Raw genomic sequence first — 16392 nt, forward strand, 5'->3', positions numbered from 1 at the left:
AAAAGAAACACTTTCATGTTGCTATCTCATAAGAATATGCTTAGGAATCCTCTCCAACTTTTTGTTCTGCAATTTAGCTTCGAAGTATTCGAAAAATATTAGATTAGATTAGCACACACACTTCAATATTTGAATTCGCTTCGCACCCAAAATTTTGCTATTCCCACAGCTCTACTATTTAATGAATGCTACATCATGAATGCTACCTACATTTCAAGAAATCTGCACACAGGTGCAGATCAGTTCAAAGTGACTGTGAGCTGATTTAATACGTCATGTGCGTCAAACGCATGTTACTGCTCATCCATTACAATGAAAGCAAACTATTAGAGCCACTTTTCCCTATTTCTATAAACACTGCCAGGCAAGGTGCCGTTTAAAGTACCACAGTTTTTATTTCATAATCGGAGATATCCAAAATTGTGTAAAGAAATGACTTGATGCTGTCCAATTATACAGCGAGGACAGCCACGAATGTGCACAAAAAAACTAAGGCCATTCCTGGCAAGCTTTAGTAACCAAGGATGCCTTAATCGTGGGTAAAAAAAGAAAAAGTATATATATACCCAAAAGCCTAAAGGCCTGTATCACAAGTGCCGAGTGCATACTACGAACAACAGGAAACAGGGGGTCGTCCACTCTTGCAGACGTCACCTTGGTACTGTTCCAAGTGGAATCCAGTAAATTAAGGAAAACACTGAAACAACAATACTACAGATGAACCCCAACATAATTGACCATGATAAAATTAATTTTCCCGAATAATGAAATAAATCCAAAATGCTTCTCATCAATATCAGCGTGCAACGAATATGCATACGTACAAGTTTTAGACATAACGAACATATTTTCACGTCGCATACCTTTATAACAAGGTTCTACCATTAATGACCTTTGACAGAAACACGAAATAAAAACCGCAGCGTCATCCATACAGGCAATAAGACTTTGACTGACTGGTTAACATGTTCTCTCGATGCAATAACATCATAAAATTAAAGAGGACCAGTGAGAAGACTATGATGCAGCAGTTGGGTTTCGCTCCTTCATGAAGGAGCGAAACCCAGGAACAGCTGTGCTTGAACCCAGGAACGGCTGTGCAGGAACAGCTGTGCTTGCAAGATCATGTGTATTTGACTGCAAGGTGGCGCAACTGAACAAGTAGTGAGACAATGCTGTGCACCCAGGATAGGAACAGCAGTGGTAAACAGCTAGTGTCAGCTCGGCTGTGCACGTCGAAGCCGCTCGTACGAACCCCTTCCATAAAGCGGGCAACGTGGAACGTGCAGGGCGAGGAACTTTCGCTACACACAGAACAAAAAGGCACATGGATAACGATTAATGTGCATTACCAAAGCCCATAGTACTACACGTAACTGCACTGACGTGCCGCTTTACATTTTGCGCGACACTAAGAAGACACGGCATCAGAATGCGCGCAATGTTTGCAATGCGCGAACAACACTGTGCCACATGAGTTGTCAAATACAGTATAAAGTTGACAATACAAAATACGAAGACAGCCTCACTAGCTAGAATTGTCTGAGCACTACACGTAATTACGAACTATCAACTAACCACGCTACTGCCAGTGGCTAAAGTAACACAGCACACACAATTCGCATCAAAATAATGGCCTGGTATTGCAAACATGAGATACGTACGCCTTTCAAGACACGCAATTTATGGTTACATTGCCCCCAATACAAGGAACGTACTTCAATGAAAATATTCTACGTCAAAACATGTCATGTTCCCTTAATCACAAGAAAAGAAGCAATCGTCGTAAGGGCAAAGCCTCCTGAGCAAATTCATTTCAAGCAGAAAAGTAGAGATCCATTAACTAAACAAAAAAATGCACGTCTTCACACCCTATCCTGCTTTTGCCCATGACGGTAAGCTCAAGAATGGCAGTACAGTTCTGAAGCTAGAAAATACTGGACATGTGGCGCGTTATGAGAAATACTTTCCTGGTCCATTATCTCACACTGCGGCTTGTCAAGTTAAAAACTGCAAGATTTGCTTCTATAAGGTTAGAAAGCGCCAGATTGCATTTAACAAACTCTTCTGGCATGTCATTAGCAGCAGTTGCAAGTCTGGTGAAATGGGAAAGCCTTCATTTCTAGAAAACTGCACAGTGACAAACACGTCGCAGAGCTCTGAAAGGGTAAGGACGTAGGAGCTAGGTTTTCCCCCAAAGTGTGAAAAATGTTACGAAACTTCAGTCGGGCAGATTGATTGATTGTACCCGACGGTATGAGCGAGGCAGTTAAAAGCCCCCCAAAAAACCCTCTCTCAGTTTGGCTGAAAGCAAGTAATGCTGTATAAAGCAAAATCAAAACGTGAAATTCATTTCGTAGCGTCTTAGCGGCCCACCCATACACAGAAAGAATGAAAAAATGCATTCGTGTTGCTCAAGTCACCCTGCAAAAGTTAGATGACCACAAAGCCAAAAAGCGCAACAACGATGACAGCAAACTCAAGTAGGACTGCCAGGTCACGCGCCATAGGCCTGCAATCGACACGCTCTTTTACAAAAAATCTACTAGCGCAACGTCCTGAGAAATTCAACAAATGGACTCTTTCGCGTAGCATCATTAAGGCAAGCACAGACGAGTCGCCCATTCCGAGATATATACATACAAAAAAAAGAAAAGGCGCTGCCTCTCGTCAATGATTTGTCACGAAGAAGGCGAGATTCGACGTCAGCATCACAGAACCGTTCGTCACACATCAGAAGCCTTGTGCAGCGCCGTTTCATTGCACGTTGTGCGCTTGAAGGCAGGACGTTGTACTGTGCCCATCTGGGGCAGTGCACAGGCTTGCTGTCCCACCATTAGGTCGTCCCTTTTGTCACAAGTACTCGAGTGCTTCGGTGCCGAAGTACCGATCTCCAAAATTGCCTGAAAAAAAAAAAAAAAAGAAGGGGCAGATCGATGCAGTTTTTTTGTGCCTGCCCGTCATTCATGTCTAGAGCATGCTGTCGTAACCCTTGAGGGATGAAACGTCGAAGTGCCGAATTTAAGGCCGATAAAAGCCCATGTGAGAGATCGAATATTATTGTCTTGAGGTTAAGACGGTTACTAAGGTATGTCAATTGTGAGACAAAAATTGCTGATCGGCACAGTAGGGCTTTATAGTCTCGGCATTATTACACACGTTACCTGAAGTTAGGCGCACTACAAATTACATTTGTGCTGTGAACATCGGGAGAAGCCTGTGGTCTAAAACAGACAACGCGTTAATTAAAGCGAAATTGGCTTCGGAGTTATGAGATTTTAACAATCACAGTTACTGGGAGTTTAGCACACTTCAGTTGCACTGCGTAATAAAAATGCTCTTATTTATACGTAAACCAGGGGGCCGTAACTAGGGGGGGAGGAGGGTTGAGGGGTTCGGACCACCACCCCAAAATATTTTCTTTGAACTTTTCAGGTGACACTAAAATATCTACCCCGAAAAAAATTCCTGGGTACGGCCCTGCACCACACGTTTACCGTTGGCAAAGCTGTGTATGGCGCGTCTCTTTACAAATGCGCTGTGTAAGTTTGACATTTTCGACATTATGAGGCCTCAAAGATATCACAAGTCTAACGTAGTTGGACGAAAGATGCACCGCTTACAAATAGTGCCCGTCCTCAGGGGCGTTGCACGGATATTGTTAATGGGGCGGGGTGGGGAGGTGTGACTTCACTGCCCGTACTTGTGCATGTATATATATACATATATATGTGCACGTATGCAAACTAAATTTTGCAAAGCATAGAGCACCACCGCCCCTCCTGGCTACACTTTTGGCACTTTATAGATAAAACAACTAAATTTATAATACAAAACATAGCCATAAACAAGCGTTTGCTGGCTTGCAATGGCATTACGCCAATAGAAGATCTGGAAAACAGTGCAATATAAGCTGTCGATAGGAAAGGAGAACTGGTTATAGTGAATTTAGGCAGAATAGCAGACGGGCTCATAGGCGTGCGCACAGGGGGGGGCAGGGGGGGCGGCTGCCCCCCCTAATCATCTAAGAAGAGGGGCGCAAAATCTGCTCCATACATTGACCCTTCTAGTCATGTAAGAGGGGGGGGGGGCGCAAATCTGCCCCATACATGGACTTAGTAGGGTGGGGGGGGCGCTGCGATGAACCTTCGCCCCCCTTAATGGGGAACCCTGCGCACGCCTATGGACGGGCTATATATACAACTGCACTCCTTAATATGAAGATAACCCTTGATGTGTAGCGTTCGTGCCTCGGAGGTAAACGCACTCCTTCGGCTCGGCTCCCTGGCTCGGCTTCCTGGTATTTTAAGCCCTTGGAGTTTGCATAAGCGATGCACAGTAACCGCGAAAGCATGCGGTTGAAACGAGATAAGCCTTTCAGCATTATGATCCGACACAAAGCTGGCACAATAAAACTGAGTCGTCACTAATATAAATGTTGTGATAAAGTTATCTGTACTCGGGTTTCTCATGAAACAACAGAGCATGAGAGCTCATATAAGGATCAATGCTCTGGATATCGCAGAGACCACTGACAGAACGAGCGTATGCGTTCGTCGTGAATTTGATACTTCTTCACTCTTCGTAGTGCACCCGTAACCACTTATGGCGTAGCGTGGCACAAAGCACTGCTTGCAAACGCACAACATTGAGTGAGCAGCTAGGCAGATCTGTGCAAAATCTGATTGTACGTCACCTTTTTCGTGGGTCAGCAGGCTCCTGAAAACAGGGAATGTCGCGGCGCAATTTTGGCACGGCTGCATATTCACTCGTGCACCATGGCGCGTTGCAAGTGTGGATACACCGATTAAGGCTCAACAATGCATTGAACGTGCTAAAAATGCACAATTACACGCTTCCGTAGGCTATGACGCGCGCGCCAAATGCAGACGCTCCCGACAGCTTCAATACAATGTGACTACAGCGCCACCGCTATGGTTGCCCGTCGGAGCATCACCCGAGATGCGGCACAGCTGCTTCGTTCTTTTCTCACACGAAAAACGGGTGCGCGTTACAATCGAGGGCGCGGTAGAATAGAGTAAATATGGTAGCATGTAAAAAACGTGCGTGCATTCCACAACAGATATTTGTTAACATAGTTGTTGGACGAACTTTTAAACTGGCCTAACAATACATAATCTTATAGTCCAACTTACCGATGCCCGGCTCAATGTAGAACTTCTCGGTGACCACGGGGTCGACGGCCGTGGTGATGATGCGAACCTTGGGAAACGCATAGGCCACCGAGTGAACACCAGACTCAGCCATGAGAAGAGACACGAGCATGATGTTCTCTTCAGGCACGTCATGGTCAAGCAGCACCCGCACAGCCATGATGGATGCCGCACCGGTCGCCACTGTGGCGTCCATCAGCAGGATTGTGTAGTCCTGCACATAGCAGTTAGATAACTTGAAGCAGTGCCTTTTTCTAACCCCTTAAAGGGGCCCTGTGACACCTTTATACCTTCTAAGCTACCACAGAATGACCTAACTACTTGACCCTGTTGCCTCGCAGCTCTCTTCACACAGGACTTTTTCGAAGCAGTCAAATAAACAAGAGTTATCAAACAAAAAGCACATTTACTCACTTATTTCATTGCCATCATCCTGCTTGAAGGTGCACACAATGCAAAGGTTGTAGGTTCGGTCTCCACTGTTAGCAAGACTTTTATTTATCCACTTTCATGTCCATTTATCTCGTAATTACTATACGTCGATTAACAATTATAAATAATTCCCCCTACACTCCCCTTGCCTTCGTTATCTGTTGACTTCGTAAAGCTGTGTTGTTCATAACGGCTCCTCCACCTAGAAAAGTTATTCAGCACATCACCGTCTCGCAGCCATTGTGACAAGCTTTGCCACATGACGCTAACCCGCAGACCATTACCCATCAAAACTGGCAAGGTCATCTTGAACAATATACAGCTTCTCACAGGAATGCCAGCAAAACTTTATGCATCACTTCAAAGTGAATCGGCTTCACTCCCGCACACACTCAAAAACAGAACATCAACATGTACAAACTCAAAACCAGAGAAATAGTTCAGCTTGCTGCAGTGGGCAATGGCGCAACCGCTTACCTTTATGTCTTTGGGCAAGCGTAGATAGTAGAGCTCAGGCTCTCCCGTGCTCTGATTGGTCTGGATGAGAATCTTTCCCAGCCGAACATCTTTGAGGACGTCACACAAAGCCTGCTCCATAGTCTCGCCAGCGCGGAGGATGGACACACCACAGATCTTGCCAGCTGCGCTGCGCTTGCCATTGTAACTGATGCCCTGCATTGACGAGAAAACAAGAACAGCAATGAAAATGGAATATTCTTGCCTGGCAGCATTGGTCATATGGTGTAAATTGGCGCGTTCCTCTGGTTGTATTGAATCAAGCTGCTTTGCACCAGAGCGCTCCCTTGCTCCTCAGCCAAGGTAGATAATCAGGTGAATTGAACAAGAAATATGGTTTGTGTGAAGCCATGCATTAGCTTCCCACGTGAATCTCCCGTGGAGTACGTCCACCTTCCACAGGCAGATTCAGAGTGATGCAACCCGAATGCATGCGCACAGGATTCTAGTGACTGCTCCAGATCTTCCAGTAAAGAAAGCCATTAGTTATAAAGCAAAGTTCAAGAGGGTCCAATTCCCCATATTCTCAAACGAGTCTCGACCTGAAGTATATTCTTCACTCGAAAGTGTTTATCACGGGGCCATCACCTCGCTAAAAATGATGTCGCAATCATGAAGCACTGCTGCCGATTATTATTCATACGCAGTGACCATTTCTGCCTATGGGCGGCGCTGTTGTCGACATTTTCAAGCCGAGGTGCAGCGCTGAGTGGAGGAACGTTCTAGAATACAGGGGTAAAATAATTGTTAAAATTTTTAGTCCCAAAACCATGATATGATTATGAGGGACATCATAGCGGACGGCTCCGGGAATTTTTGACCACCTGGTGTTCTTTAACATGCACCTAAATCTAAGTATACGTATGGGCCTCTAGCATTTCGCCTCTATTGAAATACAGCCACAGTGGCCAGGATTCGATCCCGCGACCTTCGAGTCAGCATTCAAGCACCATAACCACTAGACCACCATGGCGGGTCAAATAACCACCATGGCGGGCCAGTTTTGTCAAACAAATTTTGTTCTGTTGCAATTTCCTCTTCTCATGTTCTGGTCTATTTAGTTTGATATGCCACAAGGAGACAGGTAAGAATTAGCTCGTTTATAGTGGGCTTGAAGCCTACAATACTTTACTTTTGTATCTAGAATTATTGCGCAATCCAGATTGCCAATTTGTTGGAGCACGTTTTTATCTCTACTGTTGCAACGAATATAGGATATAACGAACTAATCTAAGGTCCGAATTCTGCTTCATTATAACGAGGTCAACTATAATGAATGAGCACGGCTTATCACCTGAGGAGTCTCGACAGTGGCATCCTGAAAGGGCAGCTGGGCCACAGTGTACTCCATGAGGAGACGCATGAGCCGTTTGGAGTAGAAGATGAACTCGTCACGCTGCGTGGCCCGGTTGCGGATGAAAGTGTGAATGCCGCGCAGCTGAGGCGTCTGCGGAAGTAGATGCAGCGAGGCTGGCAAGGGCTGGTCAGTGTGCGATTCGGCCATCTTGGAGCGCAGTTTCAGGCCCCGCTGTAAGGCAAAGATGAAAAGACGAAAGAGGAGACCTCATGTCAATGATCTGCCCTTGAAGCTGTCAAAACCAAGACAAAATATCATAAAATAAATATTATATATATTTATTTATTTATTTAGTCTACTGTGTGTGTCGCCTTTTACTGACCACTGTGAACCTGTCATCCAACCAATCATATTAGAGGTAGTTGTTCCAATCAAGCAGCAGTTCCATTTAAGTGATTTACATTTTTGAGTCTACTGCAGTAAAACGCAACCAACAAAACCAAGTGACCAGATAGCAATAAAACATGCAAGTTGTTATGTGTTCATCGTCCACAAAAAGAACAGAATGTGTGGTTAAATAATGTACTTGAATACTATATGATTAAACACGTTTTCATGATCAAACAAGATGCATGACAACGAAGAAAAACAAAGCAAGTCACACGACAATAGTGCAGACTTGCCAGTAAAGATATCTTTCAGGAAGTGCCTTCAAGAATGCACTCATCCACAGTACACTCACATATCTAAATACTTTCCAGAATAAACATTTAAGCAGGGTTGCCACCACAGTTCGATTTGGTAGATATGGCTAAACCGAGACTGTGTTGCGTTCTGCCTCCTCTCTTAATTAACTAAGAGTGTCGCAATTTCAACTTATTTATCTGTACTATAGGGAACTGTGCGTTGCATACGAATCTAGTGCGATCAAGTGTTTATTTCATGAAGAACTATGGTGAGCGATTCTTCATATAAACAGCATACTTCCCTTGTTATTTAAGAGGCCACTCAGTAGAGTGAGTGTTTCTAGTCATCATGATGACCTGCCATGTATGTGCCTTCCGGTCACTTCGAGACGATGGCACTGCATATCGTATAGCAGTTTATTTAGCAAATATTTTTCTGTCTATAGTCAAATACAACTTGAGAAGTCTGCGGCATTTCCTCCTTAACCCTTTCAGCCCTGGATTTTTTATTTTGGTCGGGGACTTTCTTTCTGCGTGTTTTCCTAATAGTTATGACGTCAGAAGACCACAAACGAAAAATTGAGCCAGTGGTACAAGTAATAATGGATTTACAGACATGACATCAAATTAGGTCATCAGGGCTCAGCGGTTGTGAAATGAGAAAAATGGCATCTTTTTTCCGGCTATTCACTAGAGTACACAACATGTGAACCACGTCTCATTTTTCAGTGCGATACTCATCGAAACAGCTTCGGTACGTCGATCCGAAAATGGCGCTCACCCGCCTCAGCTGACCTGCCTCGGCGTCACCCATGACTTCGGTCAAGCTTCTTCTTCTTTGCGGCTTCCAGCTCCGCAATAATGTCACTATTTTGGTGTCAATGGCAGTGGGAATCATTGAAGAAGTATTCCCCCAAGAATGGGCAGTTTTGGTTTCATTTCCTAGATGCTAGGGTAAATGTTTTGTAATGGGGTCAATTGACACCGCCAGGGCCGAAAGGGTTAAAGGCAGATGCACGCAAGCCTGCACGAATGGGGCGCACACTCTAGGCGGAGGTCATGAGCCTGACGGCTGGTGACTCTGCCATGGGAGAACACTGCCGAATGCATGAGCGGGACTATTTCTTCAGACGCGAGAGGAGATCGGCTGCCGCGCTTCGATCACCTTGGCGGGGCCTTTGCAGACTTCTTAAGTTGTATCCGACTATAGACAGCTTTTCTTTTACGTACTCTTCTGTCTGTATTTTGTAAATATTTGATGTGATTTAAATAAAACCCCATACCTGCGAATCTTATTTACGTCCTAACTTTTGCTACACATTAAATTTCACACAAGGTGGACATTTAATAGTATTTAGAGCAACCATTCTATGATTATTCCCAATATTTGACTCACTTAAAAGAACAAGTACAGTCAAATCCCGCCACAATGAAATTGACGGGACGCGCGAAAAAGTTCGTTGTCTCAGAATTTCGTTGCGGCGAAATTTCATCTATAGACCGCAAAAGTTAGGAAGGTCTGATGATCATGACTCATCCTTTGGTCCCAGCAAGCGCATGCATTGTCCTTTGCATTTAACCTAACTCGGACGTACTTGGCCGCACACCGAGTGAATGTGTTTTCTCGCTTATAACACGCATAAAATATACAGAAAATATAGCGCTAAACTCGGGGTGTGGGTTATACGCAAATTTCGGTGCGCAACTTGGCTTCACGGTAATGCAAGGAAGGCGGCTTTGTGTCAATACGCGAGTTATAGATGTAGGTTATACACGAGCAAATGCTATATGCAGGCTGCCCTCGAAACGTGCTGAGCGCGTAGCGCCATGAAGGAGCGTGCCAAAGTCCACTAGAGGCTAACCGAAAATGCTGAAAACGAAGTGCTGTAGCTCCGCACTACCACAGTCATAAGCGAGCGAAAGGAAAGCAGAAACGCTTCGTGCCGTTTTACGACTTTATTGCCTTTAATCTTTCTTCTGGTGTATTGGCTGTGTACTTGAGCGCAGTCGCTATCGATGATTGCGACGATAGCGACTGCGGCTTTCTGCGCAGCGGTTGCGGCAAATGGTAGTTCCGTTTTCAATCTGCACGCGCTGGCCGTGCGCGTGCCTTCAGAACTGTGTCGTTGCTATTTATGATCGCGTCTACCGCGGTTTTGACCGCAGCATTGCTTTAAATCGGTGCGCGTATGTTGGATACGTGCGTACCTTCGTGGTCGCCCATGATCGCGACACGACCGCATTTGTGTTCGCAGCGGTTGCGGCGGAATGTAATTACGCTTGGACTAGGTGCGCGCTGGCCGCGCGTGTGTGCCTTCAAAATGCTGTGGATGTCATTCACAATCGCAAGGCTTGCGACGACGAGCAGTAGTTTTGTTTTGAGTGCAACGTCAAAACAATGGCAGGAGTGCTTGAGAAGCGATCCTTCCGCGGCCCGCACGCTCATCGAACCCGCCGGCAGCATCATGGCGGATGGACGATCTGTCACCGAGCATCTCAATGGCGAATAATTTACCGGTATGTGCGTGTGGTGGCAGAAAGCATGTCACCGATGAAGACACGGGTCTTGCGATGCGGCCGCACGTTTTTGGCAACGAGAAATGGTCGAGTTTCTAGCGAAATTTCGTGGCAATCCTAGGCAATCTCCTTTTTCTTATGTGGTGGCACTCGTGAAAACTTCGTTCAAGCGGAAATACCCAGAAAAAGTATTCGCTGTGACGAGACATTTTTCGCATTAGTTTCTATGGGCAGCTGACAGGTAATCGAAAATTATTCGTTGTGGTGGAAATTTCGTTGTAGCGGTATTCGTTATGGCGGGATTCGACTGTATTGCTCTGATTGACCACTGCCTCTCATGCTGAGTGGGCAAAGTATTAGGCATTATTACCTCACTATGGAGCAACTATAGCTGCAATCTTATGGCAAGTGCTACTCAACTTCTTTTGTGCACAGTATAGTATCACGTGAACAGGCTTGTCCACTCCTAGGGTGAACACAGCACAGCGTGGCTGCGCTCCCTGGAGCGTCAGTGCATCCGGTGCGGTGGCGCATCGATCCAAAGCGCACAGGGACACGCCATTCTTGCTGTATTTCACCGCAAAGCAACAGCGGCGTGCTCCACTGCGGTAGCAGACGACACGAAGCACCCTGTGTGCCCGCGCCACTTAGCTTCAATGCGTGGCCACACTGGATTCACCGCCACTTCACGGAGCTCGGCCACGCTGAGCAGTGTTCACCGTAAGAGTGGACAAGCCTGTTACTCTCATTTTTCCTGAAAGACTGAAGCTTAGCATAAGTACGGGGGGTGCGCCAAGCATATGGACAACCGAAGATTGTAGCCGAATCTAGTGGTGCGATCAGGTGAATTCGTCTTGCCCTTTTTTTTTAGTGTACAGCGTTACAAAGACTAGACCATGATAAAACTAGTCCAGTGGCCCTTGAAATGTCATTTATTGACCTTAACAACACTGTACCGCACATCAGATGACCTTCATGAACACTACTGGAACATTTTCTTCAGTGTGCATGGAAACAGGTAACTTTCACTAGGTTTCACATGCAACGCATGCTTGTTTTATGATTTAGGTGCACATACTAACTGGGCGAAAAAAAAAAATTTGCACATTTGACATGTCACTAAAGCAAGAAACATTTGACGAATTTAGATGCATGCAAGGATGACGCATCTCAGTTTCCCAACATACAATGGCCTTCAGATCGCAATACAGAATATGATCACAAAAGCAAACAGTTATTCATGTACAGCATGCCAGTAGCATGCAGACATTCTTTCAAAAGTTTTGAAATACGAGGAGTGACATACAAACAATTACATCCGTCTCAAGAGCCTTCGCGTCCATTAAAGGGCCCCTAAACCACCTCCAATTTTTTGTAACATTTGAAGTAAGCGCGTACATCGAGTTCAAAATGCTGTTATGATGAGCAGCGCCAAACGTGGCAGCACTATGAGCCGCAGGCGCGCCACGAATTCCAAGAAACAATCCCCTCTCCTCTCCGGGCGTTTCGGTAATCCCCAGAGTTGGCTGTGACGTCAACATTCGCTTCTGGTGATGTCATACACAAAAAAAAAAAAACCTGTTTGTCTGCTCACAGATATGCACACTGACCACTCTTCCTCCTCGCCGTTCGAGGAGGCGCACTCGGCCAGGAGACGAGCTAAAAAACGGAGCTTAGTGAAGAAACAAGCGAAGCGAGCGGGGGCCGCTTTTGGATCATCAAACACGTGCAGCTCTGCTATTACGGTAACGTTTCGAAAAATTATTGCGGCATGCCTGTTTGTCGAAGACTCAAGCACAACTGCAACACCACAACTAAATTTTGACCTCTGGGTGGTTTAGGGGCCCTTTAAGTTATCCTCTCAACTAATAATCGCCCCACAATAGCTAATTCAAAGTTTGTAACAATAACAAATACATGCAGTGGGATACCAAGCCTTAAGCTGCTGTAAAGCCACATCCACAACAACACAATCAATGTGAAGCTAAATGAGTAAGCATTTTCAACGAGGCCAGCAAATCCTACAGCAATCGTAAGCTTGCATAAAAGCCAGGTATTGAACAGCTTGCTGAAAATCGTCATTTCCGACAGCCCAATTCAACTACAAATAAGCCAAGAATAACGTTTTCTGCTGTCGCTCATGCTTCGTCTAATGTTTCAGTTCTTCAGTGAATTAGCATAGATAGCACCTATTCTAATAGTTCAGTGCAGAGAAAGCACCAAGTGTTTTTTTTTTGACATGGAGGGTGTTTAAGCATGCATTAGAGAGAAAATCAAAAGAAAAGACGCATGCAGCATGTCTGACCAAGTGAAGAATTTCGAGAACGTCCAAGCAGGCTACTCGTAACAAGTCTGGTTAAGAAAAGCATGCAGTCATTGCTGCAAATGAAAAAGCAGAAATGGTGCCTCATGCAAAGCTACACTAGTGTGCTAGAAAAAAAAAATTTTTAAATGGGACAATTATAACAAGTGCAAAAAAATAATGGCGACAGTCTCATGACCCGGTGAATCTGATGCCAGCCTCACCGAGACTAGTTGCGTGTGGACATGCTGAACGATCAGGTTGATGGCAATGTGGTTGTCGCCACCTAAAAAACAAAATTTTAGGACATTACTTCGAGGCTGTGAGAAGAGTTACAGAAAAGGAAAGCCTGTACAGAAAGAAAAAAATAATGATAATTTCCAAAATCCACCTTGAAGTTTCAACGACACGACCTCAACAGTCAACCTAAAGGGCATAAGCAGCGGGGCACAACTACAATCTGTTACAACTGAAGAGAAAATGTCGGCTCCGCCCCCAGCTGTCACTGTCCCTCACCCAGAGAACTTGCATAAATGCTCCATCCAATAGCGCTTACTCATTTACCTGATGTCAAGCATTTCTCAGAGTGTTTCACATAGTTGACTTTTCCACACACACACACACACACACACACACACACACACACACACACACACACACACACACTCACACACACACACACACACACGTTTGTCACTGGTATTTGATCAGAAACTTGAATGTCCTGGTAAGTTTCGTCAGAGACTCTGGCATCACTGCTAAGCCAAACGTTTTAGGTACGAAAGACGAACCTTTAACTCTTAATATGCATGGTACACTCAAACCTCGTTATAACTACACAGATATAACAAATTATTGGTTATAACGAAGTAAATGAGGAATAGTCTTGTCATAGCTACAGTGTTACAAATAAACGTTTATAACGAATTTTCGGATATAACGAAGTTATTTTCGTAGCAGATGCAACTTTGTTATAATGAGGTTTGAGTGTATTTACATTAGCCGAGAAAAAGTCCTTACAGTTTGAGCAGAAATCGGCTAGCATGACTGGCTTGCGCAGGTCAACGCCTCCTCTATTTTTTCAATGCCACTGCAAACGCTAGCTCCTAAATGGGAACCCCTGGTCCGCCTTAGTTCAGGGAGTGGTCGCAGTGCGACGGCACATAAAGGGGTACAACAGCTTGCCTCACGTGAGCGTCTGAGCGTGTTTCCGTGGAGACGCGGCACACACGCCGTCCCTCTCCTATATCACGCATCTGTAAGATTTGTTCTTTCATACTCCTTCCTTTGTCACTCGAAGAAATGCTGTCGCTGCCTCACAGTGCTTGTGTGGCACATTTGAAATCTGCGCATGCAGCAGGGTCGCCATGACGCGTCCTCGGTGGTAGCCCGCACAGCGCCACGAACGGAGACACGCCATCTTACAACACCGCGTCTCTCAGAGAGCCAGCGTGACGGCCAACGTAGCATCGTGAGGGATGCAAGACGCCGCCCCGCGAATCTGAACGCAACTGAGCAAAAAAAGTACCTCGTCTTACATCCGTCGTGAGGCACCACCTAAAAGGTACTCTCCCTTCTAACCGCAAAGCAGGCGCGAAGGCTAGCCGACAGGGGAGAGTAGGAAAGGTCGAGAGGAGAGGATGGTGAACAGCCAGATCAGGCGCATCTGGCTGGCATTGAAAAAATAGAGGAGGCGTTGCACAGGTGAAGAGCAGGCACACTGCAGTTCTTTGGGAAAAGCTTATATTTTTCGCTAGGTTGTAACAGACTCTAGTACTGTGTTGAAACCAGCAGCATAAGTTTATCTTGAGCACCAAGACAAAGCAACGTCACGAGACAACAATTTGACGGGTAGTTTGCCAATGATGACCAGTCCCTCGAAGCCAGCTGTTACTGCAAAGTCATGCTCTTTCACAGAACTGATGTAGTCAATAACCGCTTCGGAGTCAAAGGCAATTAAATACTAAAGCAGTTGGAATAACGATTCCACAAAAGTCGATAAGTTAGTCACCAGTCCGGCATCCAACATTTCAAGTTAATCAATTTGACCCTGTGCTGTCATCTTCTAATCTCCAGGTAAGCTCAGTCCTCCATGAGGGTACCGGAGCCGAGAGCCTGGGGACCGTCGGCACGAGACCGAATGGTGACGTTTCAGGGGATAACGCAAGATTACCGTCTAGCCAGATTAGTGTATCTCCCCGTGCACAAAACTCTAAATAAGAGACAGGAAATAATTTGGAGGAAACTACAGACAGATATCCTTGCCAACCCCCTTTATTCCATAGTGTATCAAACCCTCAGTTTACTCCTGCTGTTGCAAATTCTGCCAAAAAGAGGGCACAAATCTCTACGATATCCTCAGGGGCTGCCCTAAAACGCAGCAACTTAATAATCCCCAGGTTGCGCATATCACTACTCCTCAGCAGTGGGAAGCCACGCTGCTCGCTCCGACCTGGAAACGCAAGCGTGGGTCACAGAGCGGGCAGAGGCAGCCGCCGGGGCCCAAGGTCTCCTGACCAAAAGTGAACTCTCGCACGCTGAACTCCAGCTCCGCGTATACGGTGCCAAGTAAATGTTTCTCCTCCTCCTCCGAGCTACTTTTATGAAGTCGCGTTGTCCGTTTTGATCTTGGAACACGATAAATTTCTTGAGAACTTAACAATGCGCAAACCTTTCTGTGTAAATCAAGATGAGATTAAACTTAAATCTAATCAAATTCTAGGGTTATAGGTGCCAAAACCACAACATTATTATGACGCATGCCATAGTGGGAGACTCCACGTTAATTTTGACCACCTGGGGTTCTTTAGTGTGCAATTCAATCTAAGTACACAGGTGCCCTTTGCATTCCGCCCATCAAAATGCAACCACTGTGACTGGGTATCGAACCTACATCCTCGAAATTAGGAGCGCAGCACCTTAACTACTAAGCTACCACGATGATCATAAACAAAGGTAACTTTTACATTCGGGGAGATGACTACACTCAAACCTCAATATATAACGATGTAAATAAATAGTCATGTCATAGATACAGTGTTAAAAATATACGTTTATAACTAGGGATGGGCAAATAATGAATTTGAGGTTCGAAGCGAATCCGAAGCGAATAGTGATTTGGTCGAATAATTTCGAATCGAATAGTTCGAATAGCATGTATCACATATTAGTATGAAAAATGAGCATTTTTGTCATGACCTTTGCACAATATCTTTAAGGATTGGAGCTAGGTATGAGTGAATGTCACTTTTTTGGTTTGAAATTGGAAGCAAGCTTGAATATTATCAAGATTTGAATAGCAGTAGGGTGCAAGTTATAAGGGGTACAATACGTTACAATTTAAAAATTACTATCCTTAGTGCACATAAGCCCATATCATATGCTTTTACACTGAAAAAAATATGTACACTTAACCTTGAGGTGTGGCTTCATGGCAGTGCAGACTTCCCCTGGATGGGTAGTTTCACG

General features: G+C 45.2%; 1 protein-coding gene across 2 annotated transcripts in view; it reads right to left on the minus strand.

Annotated features, from left to right (window-relative positions):
- Positions 1 to 370: 370 nt before the first annotated feature.
- Positions 371 to 16392, minus strand: part of LOC119371786 (uridine-cytidine kinase-like 1) — a 29941-nt gene continuing 13919 nt past the window's right edge. For both annotated transcript variants that reach the window (XM_037642243.2, XM_037642244.2), the window contains exons 5-9: positions 13149 to 13210; positions 7417 to 7650; positions 6084 to 6278; positions 5157 to 5388; positions 371 to 2903 (exon numbers count right to left, since the gene is read on the minus strand). In XM_037642243.2, the coding sequence (XP_037498171.1) occupies positions 2854 to 2903; positions 5157 to 5388; positions 6084 to 6278; positions 7417 to 7650; positions 13149 to 13210 (773 nt within the window). In that variant the 3' untranslated portion in view covers positions 371 to 2853. The remainder of the gene's footprint in view (positions 2904 to 5156; positions 5389 to 6083; positions 6279 to 7416; positions 7651 to 13148; positions 13211 to 16392) is intronic.

The sequence above is a fragment of the Rhipicephalus sanguineus genome, chromosome 10, assembly GCF_013339695.2.
Source record: "Rhipicephalus sanguineus isolate Rsan-2018 chromosome 10, BIME_Rsan_1.4, whole genome shotgun sequence".
NCBI classification, from domain to species: Eukaryota; Metazoa; Arthropoda; class Arachnida; order Ixodida; family Ixodidae; genus Rhipicephalus; species Rhipicephalus sanguineus.